This window comes from Pseudovirgaria hyperparasitica, assembly GCF_010093815.1.
Source record: "Pseudovirgaria hyperparasitica strain CBS 121739 unplaced genomic scaffold EJ05scaffold_6, whole genome shotgun sequence".
Classification (NCBI taxonomy): Eukaryota; Fungi; Ascomycota; class Dothideomycetes; order Acrospermales; family Acrospermaceae; genus Pseudovirgaria; species Pseudovirgaria hyperparasitica.
The window spans coordinates 1,426,848-1,447,611 of NW_022985554.1; the positions used below are offsets into that span (position 1 = coordinate 1,426,848).

A 20,764-nucleotide genomic window follows, 5' to 3' on the forward strand; every position below is an offset into this window, starting at 1 on the left:
CCACAACCACCACAACCACCACAACCACCACAACCACCACAATGGCAACAACAACAACAACAGCAGCAACCCACCACACACCCTCCTCCTCCCCCCGCCGCCGCGCCCGCGCATCAGACCCCTTCCTCTCCCTCCCAATCACACCCCCACCCACCTCCACAACAGACCAACCCACCACCGAAACCCCCAAACAAGCCCTGATCATAAAGGTATACCCCCCCTCCCATAACCAACCCCAAAGCTAACAACAACAAAAAGCTCCTCCTAACCCCCCTCCTAACAACAACCTTCATCCTCTCCCTCCTCTACACAAACACGCGCGACCGCACCATCCGCGCCTCCCACGCGCCCCACGCCACAAAACCCCCTTCTCTCTTCTCCTCCATCTTCTCCTCCTCTTCCTCCTCGCTAGCGGCCGCAGAGCCGTACCAGCGACCGGCTGATTCGACGTGGGATGTTGATTCGACTGGCAGCGGGGATGATGGCAAAAAAGGCGGCGACGTGTGGGTGATGCGCAAGAAGCATCGCAAGATGGCACGGTTGCAGATTGGCGATGCGTTGGAGGGGATGCGGGTTGTGGTGCGGGTGTTGGGCGTGCTTGGGTGTGCTGCGGTTGTTGTGCTTGGGGTTTGGGGGTGGGGGGTTTGGATGAGGTGGGGTTGAAAAGAGGTGATGGAGATGGGTGAGGATGGGGTACGGAATGGAATTGGATGGAAGGAATTCATGACCTGATGAGAGATGAGACGAGTGAACGAAAAGCACTAAGGTACCGATGAAAGAGCATAGTTATAGTTGAAGAGAGAAGAAGAAGAAAAAGAAGAAGAAAAAGAAGAAGAAAAAGAAGAAGAAAAAACAAGCCTGCCTACTCCGACATTGCAAAGTCGGAAATAGCGGCTATTCTATGCAATATTTCCGCAAAAATACCTAGAACGCATGATGAAGGGCAACATGCGCTGCTACCTGTACAACATACATATATCTATACGCCCAAGTGGCAGAACAAACAACTCCAATGCAGAATATTACCCCGCGTTTTCCGTTGGTCCTTTAAAACGCCGTGCTCATTCATGCAGGTACACACATATACACACAAACCTGTATGTGTATACTCAGGCAACTCTAGTCAAGCAACTCAAGTCAAGCATCTGAGACTCTCTTCCAACCATTCAGAAGAACAGAACAATCTCTCCCCGCTCATTGCGCCGCACCCGCAGACTCTTCCACAGCTCCTTCTCTTCCTCGCCTTTGCTCAGCCCGCCCCACTCCTCGCCGTCGTCCCAGCGCTCACTGCGCTCGCGATGATATCTCTTCAGCGCCTTGTTCATGCTCATCCCGTGCACGCTCTCGGGGCCTTTATTCACAAATCGCATGAATAGATCTGCGCGCTGCGCCGCAAAGGCCGCGTCGCCGTCTCGGTTATGCGCCGTCACTTTCAGGTCCTCGCTCTTGTGTAGCACCAGTGCGCGGGAGTCGCCCGACTTGTCCGAGCCGTCACTGGGCACCCGATACTCGATTCTCTTGACGGCGCGCCGCCCGTCGCGGTCGCCCGAACTCTCGTCGCTACGGCGCTTGCGTCTGCGTCGGCGCTCCTCGGTACCTTCACGCTCTCGCTCTCGTTCACGTTCACGCTCTCGCTCGCCCGAGCCACGCTTCGGCCGCTTGCGCACCTGGACCAGCTGGACGGCGCGCCCCTTACTCGCGCTCTTGCGGCGTTCACGTTCGCGGCCCCGCTCGCGCTCGATGTGGGCGTTCTTACTGCGCTTGAGCGGGCTCATCGGGCTGGCCTCGGCGTCGACCCAGTCGGCGCCCGAGTAATCGGGGCTGGGCGGAAACGCGGGACGGGCAAGGAGGCGGGAGAGACCGCCGGTCAGGCCGGAGTGGAGTTCGGGCGGGGCGTCGGTCATGAGGGTATCGGCGGCCTGTTGGGCGTGGACGGCGTGCATGTCGAGTGGGTTCGGGGATGCGCGCTTGCGTTTCTTGTCTGTGGACGGGACAGTCATGCGGTCGGAGGGTTCGCGCGGTCGGACTTCGCGGATCTTGGGCGCTGGGGTGGTGTAGCTGTTCTTTGGGTGGTTGGGTTCGGTGTAGGAGTTGAAGCGTTCGAAGGAGGGTGCGACGGGAGCGTGGCCGTAGGAGAAGCCTGTGTCGGCATAGGCTTCTTGAGAGTCGTATGCACCGGGGACAGGGAGGTGCTCTGTGTTCTGGTAGTCGTGCCGTACGAGTTCTTGCGAATGTGTCGTGGGTGCGGCGTTTTCGTGATGTGTATCTTCAATCATACGTGTCTCGTCGACGTCTGGCAGGGCGAGGCGCGAGGCATTAGGAGTCTTGTCCTCGACGAGAAAGTCGAAGACATTGACGGGCGGAGAGGGCGCGCGGGGTGGAGCGTCCACTATTGCGACTGAGGCATCTTGCTCAGACTCGACATACGCATGAGGAACCAGAGCAGTATTCTGATACTGCTGTGCCTGAGAGTCCTGCTGTCTTTGCTGGTTGTTGCCCTTCTTCTTGTCCTTGTACGTCGACCCCTGGTATTTCTGTGCTTCGCTGATGCAGCTCTAGAGCAAGGAGGTGTTAGCCATCTGCACGATGGGCGAATCGCAGTACGGTGGCGACGTGCGACCCGAATCTCTCCCGTTGTTTACAACAACAACATAAAAAAATAATTTTGACGAGGATTGTGAAGTGGGTGCGAGCGCGACAAACAACGTACAGTGTGGGCGCGATACTCGGTGCCGTAGAAATGGACCATGCAGTCCAGGCAGGTGAAGGTAGCCCCGCGACATTGGTTCCTGTGCGGATCGAGTTTCTTCTTGGTCAGGACATCGCCGCAGCTCTGTCAGGGCCACGCAGGGCTGTGGTTAGCAAAGTTCGAAGCCTTGCAAGGACGGTTTGAGTGCAAATTCTGCTCTGGGAGATGATACAGGAGGAGTGGGGCGTGAAGTACCTCGCAGGAGAAAGAAACCATTGTCTCTCAGACGGGGGAGACTCGCAGCGTCAGCGTCCTGGGACAGAACACGACGACTTGGGAGAAGCGGTGTGTGTGTATTGGGGGAGCGAGTGGATGTGGATGGACAGACAGGATATCTAGAGTTGCGGTGAGTGGTACGGTCGGTAGTAGTGTAGGTAGATTGGGTGAAGAGGGATATCGTTGGTAGAACGAGGGGCGCAAAGAGAACAGAGCAGAAAGAGGGACGTGTTGAGTGAAAAGGGAAGTGGATTGGGATGAATTAGTTCTAAAAAGGGGGCCAAAGGGTTTGAGGTTTGTGGGCGTTTCAGTCTCCGTGCCTGAGGCCAGTTCGCTAGCTTGTTGGCCATCATCTGAGCCTGCGCCATGTTTCTCACCATCACGCACTCTCACGCAGCCGCCCATCTATTTGCATGTCTCGGGGGGAACTGTCATTAGCACTCATTAGCACTCATTAGCACTCATTAATAGCAGTCTTCTCGCCTGGCACGCGGCACATACTGCTGCTGCACCACCATCTGTGCCTCACCACCACTCCAATAATAGGACATGTGTCTTCATCATCCACTGACGGCTTCTGCACGCGACAAAGCGTAGGTAGCTAGCTGTAGCTGTAGGTGTATGAGGCAGTTAATTACCTGGATTAAGCATTACTCCCGAAAGACATGATGATGATAACTTAATGCCTCATGTCGTTTGTGTCGTCCTGGAGTTCTAAAAGTGGAAGCTGATCGAGTACGTGCCAGATACTCGTCTATAATGATGCCTACGCGCTCTCCGTCCGGGCAGGGGGGGGAGCCCTGCGCAAAGTACTAGGGACTACAACTCGAAGCTGCACTTTCAAGATCTCTTCGATAATGTCAGCGCTTTGTATAGTAAATGCCATAGTGAACAAGAATACAGGACGTAGGTATTGTGGCTGAGTGCTAACGATGGTGCTAAGGGGCGATACCAACGACGATACTAACCACTGATGATAATGCTAACGGTAGTTGCTCGTGGTGTGTGTAGTGTACCTAGTGGGTGTACGTCCCGTCCCCACAGCGCCAACGTCGTCACACGCCCTATTTTTGGCTGCAACATCGACGCAACGAACCGACATCCCACGTCACGAGTAGTATATATATTCCCAAGGGTCTACTAGCCTGACAAACCGTTAACCGTCTCCATAAAAATCAAGGGATACCAAGTCGAGTTAGTCCATTCATTCATTCATCAATTCATTTAGTTAGTCGGAGGGACAAGAGTCAAGAGTCAAGAGTCAAGAATCAAGAATCAAAGAGATCAGAGAGTCAAAAAGACTTTGGTCCAGACAAAGGTGCACGCGCCACAGTCGCATGATGCTCGAGTTTCGATATTCAAACCAGTCTTCTCTCGGCCCTATTCTATCACTCACAGGCATCATGCTTACCACGACGGCCTCATTTCTAGTGGTACGTGGTGGGCCTGCTGACGCTCTAGAATGTTGCGGAGTGGCATTCATTGATTGTATATTGTTGCTTTGGCAAGCAAGCCCTGCATCGGTGCTCTCCTGTTTCGTCGCGTCGTCCTCGTGAGGAATACTAAAGATGCTTTCTTCGCGTCATTTGCGTCTCCCCTCCCATCCCCTCCCCCTGTTAATACTCTCTGCCCTGCCCTGCCCTGCTAGCAGCAGCCCATCCAGAATCCAGAATCCAGAACTGCACCAACCCACCACCCTTTCCCAAGTTTCAACTGCAGCCAAGGAAAAGATACCTGGTCACACATGCAAACATGCAACTTCCCGGATTTGCACGGAAATAAAAATAAAAAAACTCATCGAAAACCTGATCGGAGAATGCGAATCCCTGGTCCTTTAGAAAAATCGATAGAAGGCCGAATATGCAGGCGGCTTATTATTGCCCACCATCATCTGCGAGTTTCGCGGTCGTGACCGGAGCTCGCTCCGACCAATTGCTCGAATCCTCTCTCCAGTTTCCCATAATTACACGAAATGGTATTTTTGCCTTTCCTATGCTGTATCTCGCCACATGTTCATGCAAACCGCGATTCATGTTCTCCAGTGGGCTGCCCACCCCTCTTTCATCTGTGCCTCTGGGCAGCTGATCGTGCTGCGCGTGATCCAATGCGAATCCTCTTCTTCTTAACTGCTATATGTATGGACCTGGCCGCTATAATAGACAAGGTGTGCTTCATTCTTCGCCTTTTGTAGACAATGACGTCGTTATGAGCCCACACAACGGTCCATGGTCGCATTTCCGGTACGATGCCCTCGGAGATGACCGAGAATGTCATCCGGTTTCATCAAAATGCAGACCGTTTGCTGCCTGCGCAGGCTTCTATACGTATGGAAAGCTCAAAATGATTACGTGGTTAAGTGATTGCGTGAAACGCCGTCAGTAATTCAGACACTCATCGCACATTGCTCGCCTGTCGCGCATGCTCTCCTGCGCGTGTGAGCTCATCTGCTCGTAACAAGGCTTCGATCGATGAAGCTCCGGGTCGCAAATTTGCTGGCTGCGTCAGAATCGACGGGAACGGCCCGGCGGTAGGCGCTAGTGTTGACACAGGTGGCAGAGTTCGTTGCATTTTCGACGTGTCTAATACTGGCAGAGTATTCCCAACATACGATGGCATACTCACTATGCTACCACCATCTGATGAAAGCGTGGTTTCTTCATGTGTTAGCGGTGGGAGGCTTGGAGAGTCCCGAAACGATCTCCGAGGGAGTTCACGGTGGGACAGTCCGGTCGACGGGGGTGTTCCCGAGGATGTACTGGGAAAGGATTGCGACGCTGGAGTTCCTCTTTGTGTATCTTTCATGTGAGATGGCGTTGATGATATCGGCGAGTATTCAGGGACCTGGTGTATAGGCGGAAAATAGGATCCTGGAGAAGTAGTATTGCTGATGTGTGGTGGTGGAGCTTGCCGATTGTATGTGTGAGGTGGACTTGATCCTGAGCGGCGGTGATTGGTAGCAACTGCATCAGTGTGATTGTTCGTGGTAGTTCGTGTACGATGCATCGAATCTGCCGTCTGGTTATTAGACGTGGACCCGTTGCTTGTTTCAGTCTCGAGCTTGGATCGTTTGCCCTCTATGTTGGTCAGCATACCCTCCGCTCGAAAAGCGTTCGACTTACTCACCGCTCTGTGTCGTTGCATGCTTGGCTTTGAACTCTTTCAGATACTCCTGATACTCGGCATATTGTGGCGTTTTCTTGTACTCTGCCAGTTCGGCATAATACTTTTCTTTGGCCGTGTTCGCTTCCCGCTCGTAACCCTCCCTGGCATCTGGCGAAAGAACTTGCCACCGCTCACCAACCACCTTGGCAATCTCGGTAAAGGTCAACTCCTGTCCCTTCAGTTCTTCGCGCATCTCTACAGATCGATTAGCAGGGTACCACTGGGATACGAGGAATAGTGACCTACGATTCGAGAATATGACATAGGCGGAAGGGGGCCTCTCAGGCGCATGCTCGTCCGCCTGAAGGACGGTCAGTGATGCCCGCCGCGTACTGCTTTGTGACTAACCTTGGGGTGCCGTCGATACTTGCGCTTCGTGCTCGTCGCAGCAGCATTACTCGATGCCTCTCCTCTCTTCACCGACCTCATCTCACTGGAGTCATCGCTCCGATAACCGCCATCTCCACCACCACCATATTTCAGCGGTAAAACTCGGTCAGGATAGTGCGGCCTCGTTTCTGCAATGGCTCTCTGGAGTTTCTAAGAAGTAATGCATCAGCAAGAGCCCGTAGCAGCTGCAAGAGGTACACCTTACCCTCCTGTGGCCAAGCTTGAAGCCAAGCGCATTGCTAAAGTATGGGTTAGCAACCAGGAATATGATGCTTGTACATATGGTCACTTACAGGTCTGACTCCGTGATATCAAGGATCGTCTCCCATGTATCGAACCCCTCAGCCACCAACTCCTCGAAATACGCGGAGAGGCCCAGCTGATCCAATCTGTCTCTTAGCCCGGTCATGAGCAGATCTAGGCGTGGTTCCCAATAGATCTTTTGGTTGAAGTAGTCCCACGAAGCCTCGTTGTCTTAAGCGCGGAAAACACGAGTGAGTTTTGTGTTCTCAAGTCTGACAAACGTGCAATTGGGTGGTCGAGAAGTCGAAGATGCGAGGACTCGTAGATCTCTGGAGAATCGAAGTCTAGGAAGATCTCCAACGCACCGAGGCGATGGTTCAGCAGGCAGGCTAGATCCGAATACTAGTGTATGTGCGCTGCAATTCCGGGAGAAAGAAAAAAAAGTGTCAAAGCAGGAGTGAAAGGGTCCACTGTAGAAGCTTTGGTCTGCGTCCTCGGCGTGATGTATCTCTGTCTAGAGAGAGATAGACACCTGGTACAGCGAGGAAAAGGATGCAGCAGAAGGCGAGTGGCGGTCCAGCTCTGGCCAATGGTGAGAATGAGAATGCTGATGTGCTGATGTCAGTGGGTCGATTATACCAAAGGCGTGGGGCGAAAGGTGGTGGAGAGCCCAGAAGGCGGCCCTTTTTGGAGATGGGAATGGAGGGAATGGCGGGTATACAAAAGAATTTGAGAATTCGAAGAGTAGGAGCGCCGGCACGCTAGAAGAACGGTAAGGTTTGACGGACGATTGAAGGGTGGGGGAATGAATTCAGCATCTGGGAACGGCGGCGGAGCGCGTTTGGGAGAAACATGGAAATGAACATGGACATGGACAGATTATCTGTCGGTAGCAACTCCGACAACGAGGACAAGGACAAGGATGATGCACTGACGAGGGGGGGGGGATTCAGTGTGGCCTGTGCGCCTGGGAATTATGGAAAGGCGAGTGCGGGCGAGTGTTTGATTAATAACAGGTGGTGGTGAGGAGGAAGGTAAACGGTAAGTAATAAGTAATTCGTGATAAGTGGTAATAAAGTGGTGATGAGGGAGGTGATAAGTGGTAATTAAGTAGACAATAAGTGGGTGATAAGTGGTAATAAGTAGGTTGATAAGTAGGTAATAAGTGGTAACAAGTATGTAAGTAGTAAGCCTCCAGGCTTTTAACTGTACTAGGGCTCCCTCTGTACGAAAATGCCACTTTGGCCAGCTGCCAACAGCCAACTAGGGGAGAATTTGAAAGGGGGGGCGTTTCAAAGCTAGCTAAGGTATGTATATACAGTGTAGAGGTGCATTGGGACATTTATGACAGGGGGAGAAGACCTACCTACCCAGCCCATGATACTACTGCACCCGGGGCTGCAGCTGGGTGGTAATGGTGCGTGGTGCGTAGTGCGTAGTGCGTGGTGCGTGGTGGTGCCCGCCTGGAGGGAATGACCGCCGAAGCTGGGACAGTGGAGGCTGCCAAACCCGCCTAAATCTACCGGCAACTAGCTGCTTAGCCCAGGCTGAAAAACCATCGCCCGCCCTGCTATATCATGCCCGCCCGCCACGTCCGCTTCTACTGCGCGCCAGGGAGGGGGGAGACGGGGGAGGGGGCGCAAGGGGAGGCTTACTTAACTGACTGCTCAAAAGTAAAATGCCATCACCCATCGCCATTTCCGGTACCCAAAACCGACATTGGGTGATTGCTTCATCGCCTTGCAGCTTGGTCATGCCCATTAGAAAATAAAGCCAGAGGCACCGACAACACAAAGTCCACCGCCTCTCCAATATACTAGCTGCTGAGTCCGGCTACGTTTAAGCGCACCGCAATATATCGCCATCGACGCCTGATCGATGATCGGAATTGCTTCGTTAAGCTGACAGGCGGCTCGTGAAGCGACCATGACGATGGTCCAGCTGGGGGGACAGACACGACGGGGTGTGACGATGGGCCATGATGCTGCTGAATGGCAACTCTACGCACTGATGCAACGCTTGCGAAAGATTCCAAACCGAGTCACTGGCCTATCCCTGCCTCCACTCATCCAATGAGCGCCGTCAATCGTGTGCGAAAAGCGTGCTGGGCGAAATGTTCGAGATCGTGCTTCGCGCCCGCGATCTAGCTTTCCCACAGCTCGCATCGGCTCATCGACATCGGAGACCTCTCCTAGCAAGGCAGAAACGGGCTTCTTTCGCATGGTGCCTGTCCGACTCTTTGTCGCCTGCTCGTCATGCGCTGTTGTCCCCTTATGCCAATCTGTAATTGCCATGTTGCGCGAGACGGTCCGCTAGATGTCGTGGAAACTCATCGTCTGTACTGATGCGTTCTGTCACAAACTCGTGGTGAAGCTGCACTAAAGCACAAAGTATTGAGGTCTGCGAGCTCTCCCCTACCGGTGGACGTTGACTCTGACTCTGATGGTACGGAGTTCAATCATTTTTTAGCTGTAATGTCCCGTCTATACTTGCCAATGCCAGCCTCGGCCCTTTTTCCTCTTCATGAGTTGCTAGAGTTGGAGCGTGCTTTACTCTGTGTAGGATGCATTGCGGTGTTCATGGATCAGGGTAATGATCATATCATGCTTTCGAGCCGCATTCCCTTCTTGAACGGCCGGCTGACTGCTGGAACTGGTATGTTTGTGAGATGATCGCGTACATAATTAGTACAAGCGTAACACAACTGTTTGGAACCAGTAAGATCTTGACGTTGCTAGCGCGATATTCTAGAAGCTCTCTCTCCTCGACACCTGCTGCCCTACAACTGGTGGCAAGATGCATGTTCCTCGACAAATCGATGCTTCATGTATTCCAAGACTATTGCTGTGCCATTCCATCCGTTAATGCGTACGCTGCGGGCCTATCCTGGAAACGGGCGATCTGCAGTTTTGGATTCTCCCGATTTCGATGCCTTTGCCATATCAGAAAATCCCTTGTCTACGATCCCGCCGATCAACGAATTCCGTCCCTGGACGTCAAAGGTCCAGAACTCAAGTCACGAATTCGATTATCGCCAGTCCTTCCGAGTGCTTGCCCTTTTGATTAGTTCGACGCACTCGGTTCCTCGGGGCCTGGCCCGCCTCCTGGAATGAGCTGTGAGAAAGAACATTTCGTTAGTGTCGTTAGCCAACTACGTGGGGATCTCCAAAGACGACCGACCATGCAAACGTTATTGCCATTCAGCAGAATCTTCGACATCTTCGTCTGTTCGCCGCTTGCCATGTCGCTAACGAGCCGTTTGTTAGCGGGGTAGTCGGATGATTTTTTTTCTTCACAGATAAAACCCATGAATTACATACATCTCCGTCACATCGTTCAATACCATGTCTGTCCCCGCTCGCGTCAGAATCGTGGAAGCCCAGACGTGATCAAAGAGTCGCAGCGAATACATACTGACATAGTCGTCAAACCCTAACAACATGCCGCTGAACTCCTTCTCGCCCTTCATCACCACGTGAATCACACTTCCGACACATTTGTCGATCAGCTCTGCGCGAGTCCAGTAAGTCTCCAGATGTCATCGCGATCTGATCTTTTAGCCGAGACCTAGGCTTACCGAGAGGAAGTAGTTGAGACGCCATCTTAACCGCTGTGAGACGTATCTGTGGCGAATGTGGACTGGTACAAGTTGTTGATGATTTCCCCGGACCCCGGATGGTTAGATGTGGAAAGTATCAACAGCCCTAGCGTGTGGTTCACGTGATGCTGTGACACCTGGGATCGCGTTCGATCGAGAAACGTCCTTTATAGATTGAAAAACACCCAAAACTGTCACATTCGGCCATACCAACCAGAAAGCAAGCGGTCCCGTTCGCTCCCGCCTATTTAAGCTGGTTAGGGGTGGATTAGTAGTTAGGTGGGTGACCACTAGCGAATCCCCACTGCTGAATGTTTTGTATTTTTCTGCGTTTTTTTGCATATCTGGACTTACCTGGAGTGTAATAAGGCGCATATATTATACACATACAGGTAGACTTACTTAACAAGCGCTTTAGCGAAGATTTATTTATTTCAGCGCATAAGAATACATTAAGGTGAGAGGGCTAGCTAGGTCACATCACTCCCGCAGACATATACAATGCCCCCTGATTATCAATACCCGTTCTCAGACGTCTCTCATCCACACATCTCCATCACTGTCAACCCACAAGTCTCCTCTTCGACTGTATCGCGCTTGCGCTTGGGGTATCTCCAAGAACTCCAACTCATCGTCTTGCACGAGGCCATCATCAACGCTCAAAATTGTCGATACATTTCCGTCATAGCTGACCGCTCGCTCGTGCTGCAATTCCCCGACATCTGCCGACTCGTCGATAGCAGCGGCATGGTAAGATATTCCATAAGTGTTGGTGCCAGGGCTCGACTCAATGACCCTTCCATCTCGTGTAATGGTCCTTTCCTCGACACTGGGACGCTGAGCACCAGTGCCCAGTTGCCAGGTGACAGTCCATCCATCTCGTCCGAAAGCCCATATGACAAGTCGGGGGTTGCTCTGCATTGCAAGTTCCACAAGGCCGGTGACCTTGCCGATCTCAGTACCTGGCAGATACAGCGGCCATGAGAATGTGTGGCTTCCCCGATCTGTAAAGTCAGTAGGCCAGTACGATAAGCGTTCGCGCAAGACACGAATCTTCCCTTCAATATCCGCGCCTCGTATCGATGCATTTCCACCTTCTACGTCACTCTCCAGCGATTGTTCCAGATTGGACAGCATCATGATATCCGGGGGGATTGTGTACAGGACGATTCGGTCATCGTAGCCGACAACAATGCGCGCTCCCCACGTGAGATCGTACGCCGTGGTGTAGATCTTGCGAATGGCCGCATGTTTCGGAGGAAGACAATATATCTTTCGTAACAACTTCTGCGGGCTACCGAGCGGAGCATCGCTCCCAAGGACCAGCATTCCCGACTGAGGATCTGTAAACATAATGTGGCGACCGTCGCTCAACGGTACAGCACGGAAGTGGTCACAATTGAGCAAGTTGCTGGAGGGCGTATGTAATCTTCTACATGGCATCCAGAATATGCCCCTCGCCCTATCAGAAAGGAATCGTCGGACTATCGCCCGCTGTTGAGAAGGGTGGGCCGCGCTCGAGATCAGGCGCAGCTTTTTGGCAGAATCCACCCCTGACCGGGGCGGGAGAAAGTACAAGAAGTCACTCTCAGCCGTTAGGGGAAACCAACGACTGACATCCTGACCATTTACAGCATCAACCCAGTGCAGTTCGATCCCGGCGGCACATCCGAAAGCTACACATCTTCGCTGTGGACAAATGGCCACGCTACGAGGAGGGTCATCTTCAGAACATAGATGTCTATAGATATTTCGAACTCCAGTCTCCACCGGGACAGTACGTGCGCTATCTTTCTCTCGGATGAAGCTGTAAGTGGCTTCAGGTGTACTATCGAGTCGCAAGTTCCAAGCTCGATTGATCATGTTCTGATCCCCTAGGGCCTCGTTCCCAATATCATATAGTTCGATACTTTGCTGGTCACTCTCGACATTGATAGTATCAATGGGAACTAATTCAGTGTTTTCGATACACAAGGGTGTCGATTGCTGCGTGAGCAGCGGGAAATGACGAGGGCTTAGATATGATGAACCATTGTCTTGCGTGCGTGCTTCTGCTAGTGGTTTTGGGATACGTAATTCGCACACAATACCCATACGACCATCTAGCAAGGCAGCAATAGCATACCTATCAGCGGAGGCATCCATACTGACAGCGAGAACCTTACGAGGGCAGACAACACTAGTTACCGGTTTGAGACCTCTGCCGTGTAGCTCGTACACATAGATCATGCCTCCCTCTCCAACCAAAGCGAACTTCCCACAGACGCTTGATGTGAAGATCAAGCCACCACTATGGCTAGTCTGTGGTGCTGCATACCCACTGGCAAGATCTGCGAAGTCCGTAGTAGCTGCAACAACCCAAGGCGAAGGATTCGATTTATTTTCCACGGACTTTGGTTCCTGGCCCCGGCTGAAGCCATTCCCTTTCCAATTGTGGCTAAGAGCGCACTCTCGGGCGAGAAGACAACTAAGGTTCCACTGGTTCCCTAGAAAGCTTCCGTCATGCGATGTAAGTACGTCCTTCATGCATAGTTTGTCTATGGCGCTTGCCCATCCGCCACGCTTCAAAGCAGACATAAGGAGGCTTTGATCCAGGCTGGCCAGCATCCAGGATCGGCACGCGTGGCGTGCCGAATTGAAATCCTGTGGCGACATGGACGAATATATTTGCTGCAGAATTTCGATTGGAAGAACCACAGGCTCGGCGCGTGGTGAGAGACGGTGTTTGCGGCGAAGCCTATCCACTTGGTCTGATGGTTTGTGTTTTAAGTAGCTGCTGATATCAATGACGCTATTCCTCTTTGGAATGGCAGTTTCACCGCTCCATAATTCAAATGAGGATCCAGCGAGAGAGTATGCAGGCGAAGCCGACAAGGAACGTGCCGCGGAGAGGGGCAGTAGTGATGATGAACTGAGGTTGATTATGGAAGCGGAGGCACCAGAAGTACTACCGCTGACCTGCGCAAAATCTGGTCCACTGAAAGTGAACGGTCGGTTTCCTAGAAGATCGATACTCCCTGACGAGCTCTGGTTGAGTGTGGGAATGATTCGATGTTGAGGTGTAGGTGTTTTAGTGTCCCGGTCAGAATGCGCTGAGCTAGCTCGACTGGAACTCTGTGAGGAGGAGGAACTCCCTGCTAACAGTGATGTAAAGAATTTAGGAAGAGTTACGCTTCGGCAATGGACTTCTAGAGGCCTCTTCCGTTGTACTCGACGACCAGATGATGGTACCAGGCCTAACGAGTGTCTCCATGATACTCGTGGAGTTTTTGGGCGACTTTTGCTGTAGCTGGGCCGAAGTGTACGGTGATCATCGAGGACACGTGTGTGATTTTCCACCTGCTCATACCACTGATCGCGAGAGAAGTCCAGTTGAGGGTCGTAGGTATCAGAGTCAGATTCAGCGAGTTGTGGAGACAATAGAGCGGTCCCTGAATATCCACTCTCGATGCTGCCAAAAGAATTGGCAGGTCTGGTTTTGTGGGATGATCTATGATCTACAGGGGAGTAGCACCTAATCGACGGTATCGAAAGGCTAGAATGTAACGATGTTCTGCTTGAGGCTGGACTAGGGAGGATAGAGTGCTCGAGATTTGGTGACATAGGGTTGGACTCGGATCGTGGCTTGGCGACGCCTCGAGAAAGATATATTTGCGACGACGTTATGTCGACTGCCTCCGTCTGGAGGTATTTCGCTCAGTTTGTCTTCGGTGGTTGACAGGGAATGTATATAAATATAGGATGCAATTATAGACAGGTTGCGTACGGAATGATGCTCGCTTAGGGAAACAAGATGAGCCCGGATTATAAGTAGAGAGATATTACATAGAGCATGCGCTTTAGATCCGGTGTGTGTTGCTCTTTTCTATACGTAAGAGGGAAAGCGCACCCTGTTATGGACCCTCGTAGCAAATTAGGAAAGGTAGAGCCTCGCTATGCAGAAAGAAGATAGATAAAAAAATTCGGGTATCATGATGCAGTTCAGTTATCGACGCCGTTAGAGATGCCTGAAAAATCTCCAAAAACCCTTGCTGTTTTGTCCGCAATCCATACATCGTCAAGCCTAAAATTCGTTAGCAATAATGTCTCATTTCAATGACATGCCCAGAACGTACGGCATGATGAGACTGGGATTGATAAATTTGAGTCCCTTCTCGCGTGCTTCATCGACGGTTTGGCTCCCGCCTGTAAGCACCGTTTCAAGGCCAGGAAGGTGCTCAGATTCTCGAGTGTCACGCCCGACAGAGGGTGTGATCGAATCTTTGAGACTCTTCAGTGCTATGAAGCGCATCAATGGTTGATATGTGCGGTTGTAGAGGTACATGAACCAGAGCGTTGCAAAGATTAGAGGAACGATACACACAGAGCGCTTCCATGCCTGGCGCAAAGCAAGTTGTCCAGCCATGGTGATTTGGAACACAAGTACTCCTACCATGGCTCTGTCGCAGATTAAGATCCACCCTCGGCCTGTAGAGTGCTGACGATGATCCATTGCGTATAGTAGCTGGTACTTGTGGACAAAATGACCGATGGTGAAATATACAAGCCCAGCTAATAGAACCATCCAGGATGACCGCAGCACGCTGTAAACTACACATATGATGAATATGAGAATGGTTTGCGGGAGGTAGAAGCCATAGCTGAAAACGGGAGGCTGAACTAGTTCAGCGTAGTCTAAAAATGATTAGTGGGTGTTATTATCGTCGCCACTACAAGCAGGCTTGCACATACCTCGAGGAGTTTTCGCGCCCATAAGACTGATGGGATAGGTAGCAACGGCGCCAAACTCGAGTATCCGAAATGGAAACAGTCCAAGCCCTTGTAATATTATAAAATTGGTGTAGAAATTCAAGAGCTTTCTCAGAGAGTCCGCAATCAGTCGAGCTATCTCTGTGCCCTTCCTGAGCTGGTCTCCGAAGCGCTGAAGGAAGTCAATCAAACCAGACGCCGTACCTAGAAGGGTGAAGACGATGAAGAAATTGAAGAAAAGGAAGAAGAAATTCTTAGAGATGAGAGATAGTTCGACATCGCCCTGAGAGATCATGCCTTGCATGTTTGAGAGCCAGTCATATAGATATGGTACCAGCACGTTGAGAAGCGACAGGAATAGGGTTGGCAGCTGTGTATTGACGATCGAGGACAGATACTCATGCTCGGTCAATATTTTAGCCAGCTGAGGCCAAACTGCTTTGATGGAACAGGTATTTAGGGATCCAGCGATCGGCACAAGGATACCTATCCAGAATACAGTCAGAAGGCCAATGATGCCAGTGATAGACCATGCTCTAGTCATGCGCTTAGAGCGTGGTAGATACGTATTTTGCCAGACCACATCAGAAGGCGCCGGACTAGTATTTGCTGTGAATCGCAGTGGTGCGGGATCCAGCACGGCTTGCACAGCCATTTGGCAACTGGCAACGCTATCCATGGTGACAAAGGCCAGAGGGGTCGCCTCAAATTCCTTCTTCCGCAAGTCTCGAATCTCCTCGTCAAGCCTATGTAAGGTCTGCTCGTAGTAATCGATAGCGTCCACGTTCCGGTAGCGCAATTTCAAGGGTCGCCCGTACCATATCTTTGCCAGTGGACGCGTACGTCCATAAGGCACGGCACGGGAATTTCGTGGTACCGAGTCGTGCAAGAGATGACTGTGCTCTCCATCTTCCTGAACTTCGATGCTTGGACCGGGCGGAGGAGGTTGTGATATGGGTAACGTTTCGAGGTTACGCTCAATTCTGCGATGACCCAAGTAGACTGTCCAAGCCTCCTCAAGTCGTCGCAACGTGCTCATCCGTTCAATCATTGTCTTGTCAAGCTCTTTCCAGTTCTTGCATAGCGTAACGCTTTCTACCTGTCCAATTTCTAGGTTCTCGATGAACTCCTTGATCTTTGCTTCGCTTCTATACTCAGGGGGTATGCCAGACAAGCGGATTGTACGATCGGTGATCGTCGTTTGGCTGCCTAGGTATTTCTGACGTATATCGATTATCTTTCGGGTCTCAGCAACGATCAGCCACATTGCCAAAACCGTGAACCCATATGCGAAGACCAAATACATCCACAAGTAGTCGCTGGTGTATTCTCCTGTGTAGCTGTCAAGAGTGTGGAAATATCCTTCACCACGTCGATGTAGCCCGGTGTGTTCGATCGAGTTGTTGTTACCAGTCTCATTCTTCTTAGGTGGATGGTCCTCATCCGGATTGACGTCGTGCACCGGTTTAATGACTGCAACGGCGAAGAAGAGTGTGATTACTAGGAACTTGATGGCCATCTTAAAGAAAGCCAGGAACTAGAAACCTCGTCAGCGAAAGGCAAGTATCGGAGTCATAGCTTGAAACGCACAACGTATGCATCTAGACCTGCAGAAGCAAGAACTTCCTCCTCTGTGATCCTCCACAGCGCGGGTATCCATCCGAAGAGAGAATCCGGGAGTTCTGGGAGGGACGTTGCTTGGTCGTTTTGTTTCTTTCGCGCCGCGTATAAAGTTTTCCACCTCGGTCGCATGACCTAGAAAGATAGTTAGTTTACTGCGTATATGATCACACAAATTCACTGGTACACTTACGCAGAAGGAAAGGAATGCCGTGAACCCTAGAGCCAAAGAGAGAATGATTTGTATAGTAGCATCGCGAGGTTTCTTGGTCCCCCAAAGGTCTTGGTCGGGATCCACATCCTTACAGATATCATGCATAATGCGTCTCTTGTAGAATCGTCTCCGGTTGCATCTGGAGATATTGGTATACTTGGGCCGTAAATATTGTCGCGATGAGTGATGTGCGGCGCGTCCAGTGGTGACGATTCCGTACTTGGACTGTTCCAATAAGGGTCAATGTGATAAGGAGCCCACCAACTCCGCAAATTCAAGGACTCTGAAGCCAGCAACGTCACCATAGTGTCAGGAGAAAGGCGCTGTACTACATACTTAGACCTCGTCAGAATTCATATATGTACGTAGTTGCTGCTTCGAACTATCAAAGTGTGTAATCACAAGGTGTGGCTCACAATATTGATGATATCACTCCTCGGTGAACGCTCCGTAGTAGAGTGAAACTACGCCCAACTGGCTGAGCACAATCTTACTTTGATGCTCGTCACTACTCGTTCTCACGCCAATCATGTCGACAAATGAGACATCGTTCAAGCCTGCGTTGCATGTTGAATGCCGTATGCGAGATACCGATGGCTTTGTCAGACCTGATCGGGTCCGTTCGAGGCAAATCCAGATGTTAAGATGAACAGCACCAAACTAATACGCAACACCATATAGGTCCGTGAGGAAGTCACCGAATGGATATGTGAGAATTTTATCAGTCTGAGAATCGATCAGAGGCTTGAAAACTATGGTCAGCAAGTGCAGTGAGTTCATCTTCAACTCATTGACATGACTGCAGAGGAACTGAATCACGGCGGCGCCATCCAGTCAATAAGCGTTGTTGGCTTTTCTGGTGTACAGGAGGATTCCTTATTCCATCGACTTGCCGACGTCCAACTCGACGTCCAAGCTTACATGCTTCATCCATATGTGGTTGATGACCATGTCAGTGAAGTAAGACCAGGACAGCAACATGACGACGAGCTAAAACCCAAGACACGCACCATGCCTCTGCCAAGCGCAAATATACACGGTTTATGGGAATCGTAAGTCATGTAGGTGTGAACAAAAAATCATACTAAACTTCGTAGACTAATATACGAGTCGGATTTTCCTAACAAACTTCTTAGGTTCACAACAAGAATGGGTATTGTAATATATTGGCTGAACTGCATTCGCGAGCTGACTAGCAAAGTATCAATGACGAAAAGCCAGCGATTGGACCCAAACATTGTCAGCTGGAATCACTTGGTTCTGCTTTACGGTCCACCCGGGACGGGGAAGAGTTCTTTGTCACGGGCTCTTGCGCACAAGCTCACCATTCGCCTGGGAAAGTACTTCTTACGCGGGAAACTCGTTGAGGTCGATCCGCAGTCTCTGTTCAGCAGGTACTTTGGTGAGAGTGGACAGCTCGTGGCGCAAATCTTTGAACAGATCAACGCAATGGCTGACGATGAGGCTTGCCTTATCTGCGTAGTCATCGATGAAGTCGAAACATTGACCAGCCCTCGCGAGAGAGCTGCCACGGGAAACGAATGTGGTGATGCATTGCGTGCGACAAATCAGCTACTCACCTGCATTGACGCCCTGCGTCACCGCCCAAACATTGTACTCTTCTGTACTAGCAACATGTTGCAAGCAATCGATTCAGCCTTTGTGGACCGCATTGACATCAAGCAGCTTGTTCCTAATCCATGTCCAAGAGCAATCTACGAAATCTTTCGCACTTGCATAAACGAGCTCCTCCGCACGGGAGTTCTTGTACCCAGTAAGAGTAATAACGAGGACCCGAACCTTAATATGAGGCCAGAATCTCCACTAAGCCAGTCTGTACATGATTTTGTTTTAATTGAACCTATCTCGATTCCAAGATTCGCGGAGATGGAAATTCGCCTTTACGACCAGCCGCATGCTCCAGCACGAAAGTTATGGATAATATCGCAAAAGGCAGATGGGCTGAGCGGTCGCACACTACGAAAGCTTCCCTTCCTGGCTCTCGCTCTCTATACCTTCACCGAGCCAAGTACGATCCATGAAGGTCTCTATGCACTATCTCTAGCCGTTGAACATGAACTTCGCGCCTACAATCCCCACGACACTGACTTGAGTGACTGAAATCAACGAACAAGAAGCAGGACCATGTGCGGGTCATATTATGATCTCGTATCGAAGAGATACGTGCGTACATCTGGTCCAAAACACAGATATCGGAACCTCGCTATCATAATCGAACTATTAGTCACAGTTGTTCCCCATTGGGACTGAATGTACCAACGTGTTACACAGGACCGAAAAGAACGCAGGCATAACAAGGATTTAAGGGTTTTGACCATGTATAGTGTTTCATTGCACGAGTCGAGCAGCCCTTCCTACGCTGCGCGTCTCGAAGAGTTCTATCAGACCCGCTCCAACACATTCTTCTAAGATCCATTCGAAACATAGACCATTAAAGCTTTTCCACTTCTTGGTCCTGGCTGGCAACACGCCTGTGAATTCACCTCTCATTTTCTTTGCTGATCCAGGGGCATCGGCTGTGCCGCCATCCCATCGCTCACGCAACATGTCCAAAGGGGCTTCTTTATACTTCGAAGTCTTCGAGATGAGCGATAAGAGGTGTGTACGGGCTTCTACGATGAGTTTCAATAGTGGACCAGTATTGGGTAGCGCGTAATTGTATTGTGCGCTCCGTGACGCGTTCGAAGAGCTTTTTTGAACGACACCGCTTGCACTGCCTCCACTGCTCACGAAGGCACCAGATCCACCTACAGCCTCTACTGCACCTGATGCTGATTTATGTCCTACGGATGATAATGAGGTCAATGTACTGAAGGTTCCTGTTCCTGGGCGGAAGTATGTATCCATGATGGTTGATCTGCTTTGTGTCGATGACGTTAGAAAGCCAGTAGACGTCAGCGCCGACGCTTCACTGGGACTCAAAGAAGTTGCAGAGATACTGAGCGACGTGGAATTTGTTCTCAGAAGGCTGATGTACTTCTCTTGTATGTCCGTTGCGAGATGTGGATCTCCCCGAACACGCTTTTCCCACTGCGGGACTAACACGAGGCCTTCGCCTACATTGGACGCTCCTGCACCACGGTTTGGGACGATAAGCTTTCGCACAATACCTGCTTGCGATAGCTCAGCGATCTCACGATCAGCGCGTGTGATTGACCGTGAGAGTGCGTGTATATGTGCTATTGTGACTATGGGTGGGAGGTTCTTCCTGTAATTTAGGACTTCCGCTATTCGCGTCGAGTTCATGCCGGATCCTCTTTCTGGTATCTCATCGAACATGCGCCGATGGATATTCTCTGTGAATTGTGCGACATCTCGCAGACTTAGATCGGATGCCAGTGAGGCAATCACCCCTGTATCATCAAGTGGGTCCTCGAATATGTCATCGCCCTCGTCACGCTTGGTAGAAAGCTTAGACGACTGCTTTGGTAATGAAGGCTTGCGACGGCGGGCCGAGGAGAACGGTGAAGATGAGGAGCGGCGTAGGATAGAGGAGCGCTTTTTCTTGACTTTGGAAGACTGCGCACCTGTGACGAGCATCCTTGGGTACAGATGGGAGCGTATGTTGGGTGGCGAAATCTAGGTGGTTGCTTGCCAGTACTTTACATAGGATTCGACCTTGGAAGGTAAACATGGGAGCTTATTTATTATTCAGGCTGCCAGGCAGTTAAACCACGTTACCCTACTTGGATAGCGCGCCGGCCTACTGGGCTCCGGCCGGACCTCCCAAACTTTGAAAGGTCCGCCAGTGGAGGTAACGGGAATCTTCATAGCTCCGCAACCAGCAGCAAAGTTTCACGAT

The 20,764-nt window shown here is 51.1% G+C and overlaps 8 protein-coding genes across 8 annotated transcripts; 2 read left to right on the plus strand and 6 right to left on the minus strand.

Annotated features, from left to right (window-relative positions):
* Nucleotides 1–41: 41 nt before the first annotated feature.
* On the plus strand, nucleotides 42–663 carry EJ05DRAFT_499734 (uncharacterized protein; the record flags this gene model as incomplete). The annotated part of the gene is made up of 2 exons (XM_033746892.1): nucleotides 42–209; nucleotides 259–663. The coding sequence occupies 2 exons, from the start codon at nucleotides 42–44 to the stop codon at nucleotides 661–663; spliced, it is 573 nt and encodes a 190-aa protein (XP_033601772.1).
* Nucleotides 664–1,157: 494 nt separating this feature from the next.
* Nucleotides 1,158–3,372, minus strand: EJ05DRAFT_341769 (uncharacterized protein). Its single transcript, XM_033740921.1, has 4 exons — nucleotides 3,343–3,372; nucleotides 2,945–3,084; nucleotides 2,711–2,833; nucleotides 1,158–2,555 (listed from the first exon to the last, which is right to left on the minus strand). Exons 2-4 carry the CDS (start codon nucleotides 2,963–2,965, stop codon nucleotides 1,167–1,169), a joined length of 1,533 nt encoding a protein of 510 aa, XP_033601773.1. The 5' UTR covers nucleotides 2,966–3,084; nucleotides 3,343–3,372; the 3' UTR covers nucleotides 1,158–1,166.
* A 1,579-nt stretch (nucleotides 3,373–4,951) lies between these two features.
* On the minus strand, nucleotides 4,952–6,926 carry EJ05DRAFT_527525 (uncharacterized protein; the record flags this gene model as incomplete). The annotated part of the gene is made up of 7 exons (XM_033748891.1): nucleotides 4,952–5,544; nucleotides 5,574–6,039; nucleotides 6,089–6,322; nucleotides 6,374–6,428; nucleotides 6,476–6,667; nucleotides 6,723–6,756; nucleotides 6,811–6,926. The coding sequence occupies 7 exons, from the start codon at nucleotides 6,924–6,926 to the stop codon at nucleotides 5,406–5,408; spliced, it is 1,236 nt and encodes a 411-aa protein (XP_033601774.1). The 3' UTR covers nucleotides 4,952–5,405.
* Nucleotides 6,927–9,759: 2,833 nt separating this feature from the next.
* On the minus strand, nucleotides 9,760–10,555 carry EJ05DRAFT_475550 (uncharacterized protein). The gene is made up of 3 exons (XM_033743822.1): nucleotides 10,338–10,555; nucleotides 10,175–10,270; nucleotides 9,760–10,050 (listed from the first exon to the last, which is right to left on the minus strand). Exons 1-3 carry the CDS (start codon nucleotides 10,360–10,362, stop codon nucleotides 9,824–9,826), a joined length of 348 nt encoding a protein of 115 aa, XP_033601775.1. The 5' UTR covers nucleotides 10,363–10,555; the 3' UTR covers nucleotides 9,760–9,823.
* Nucleotides 10,556–10,886: 331 nt separating this feature from the next.
* EJ05DRAFT_510155 (uncharacterized protein) lies at nucleotides 10,887–13,976 on the minus strand (the record flags this gene model as incomplete). The annotated part of the gene is made up of 1 exon (XM_033748157.1): nucleotides 10,887–13,976. The coding sequence occupies exon 1, from the start codon at nucleotides 13,959–13,961 to the stop codon at nucleotides 10,887–10,889; it is 3,075 nt and encodes a 1,024-aa protein (XP_033601776.1). The 5' UTR covers nucleotides 13,962–13,976.
* Nucleotides 13,977–14,055: 79 nt separating this feature from the next.
* EJ05DRAFT_531486 (DUF221-domain-containing protein) lies at nucleotides 14,056–17,248 on the minus strand. Its single transcript, XM_033749029.1, has 5 exons — nucleotides 16,921–17,248; nucleotides 16,698–16,862; nucleotides 15,090–16,644; nucleotides 14,474–15,032; nucleotides 14,056–14,421 (listed from the first exon to the last, which is right to left on the minus strand). Exons 1-5 carry the CDS (start codon nucleotides 17,044–17,046, stop codon nucleotides 14,340–14,342), a joined length of 2,487 nt encoding a protein of 828 aa, XP_033601777.1. The 5' UTR covers nucleotides 17,047–17,248; the 3' UTR covers nucleotides 14,056–14,339.
* Nucleotides 17,249–17,470: 222 nt separating this feature from the next.
* Nucleotides 17,471–19,062, plus strand: EJ05DRAFT_499740 (pachytene checkpoint component Pch2; the record flags this gene model as incomplete). Its single annotated transcript, XM_033746893.1, has 4 exons — nucleotides 17,471–17,557; nucleotides 17,623–17,698; nucleotides 17,747–17,993; nucleotides 18,078–19,062. The coding sequence occupies 4 exons, from the start codon at nucleotides 17,471–17,473 to the stop codon at nucleotides 19,060–19,062; spliced, it is 1,395 nt and encodes a 464-aa protein (XP_033601778.1).
* EJ05DRAFT_475553 (uncharacterized protein) lies at nucleotides 18,844–20,573 on the minus strand. Its single transcript, XM_033743823.1, has one exon. It carries the CDS (start codon nucleotides 20,500–20,502, stop codon nucleotides 19,291–19,293), a length of 1,212 nt encoding a protein of 403 aa, XP_033601779.1. The 5' UTR covers nucleotides 20,503–20,573; the 3' UTR covers nucleotides 18,844–19,290.
* Nucleotides 20,574–20,764: the final 191 nt, after the last annotated feature.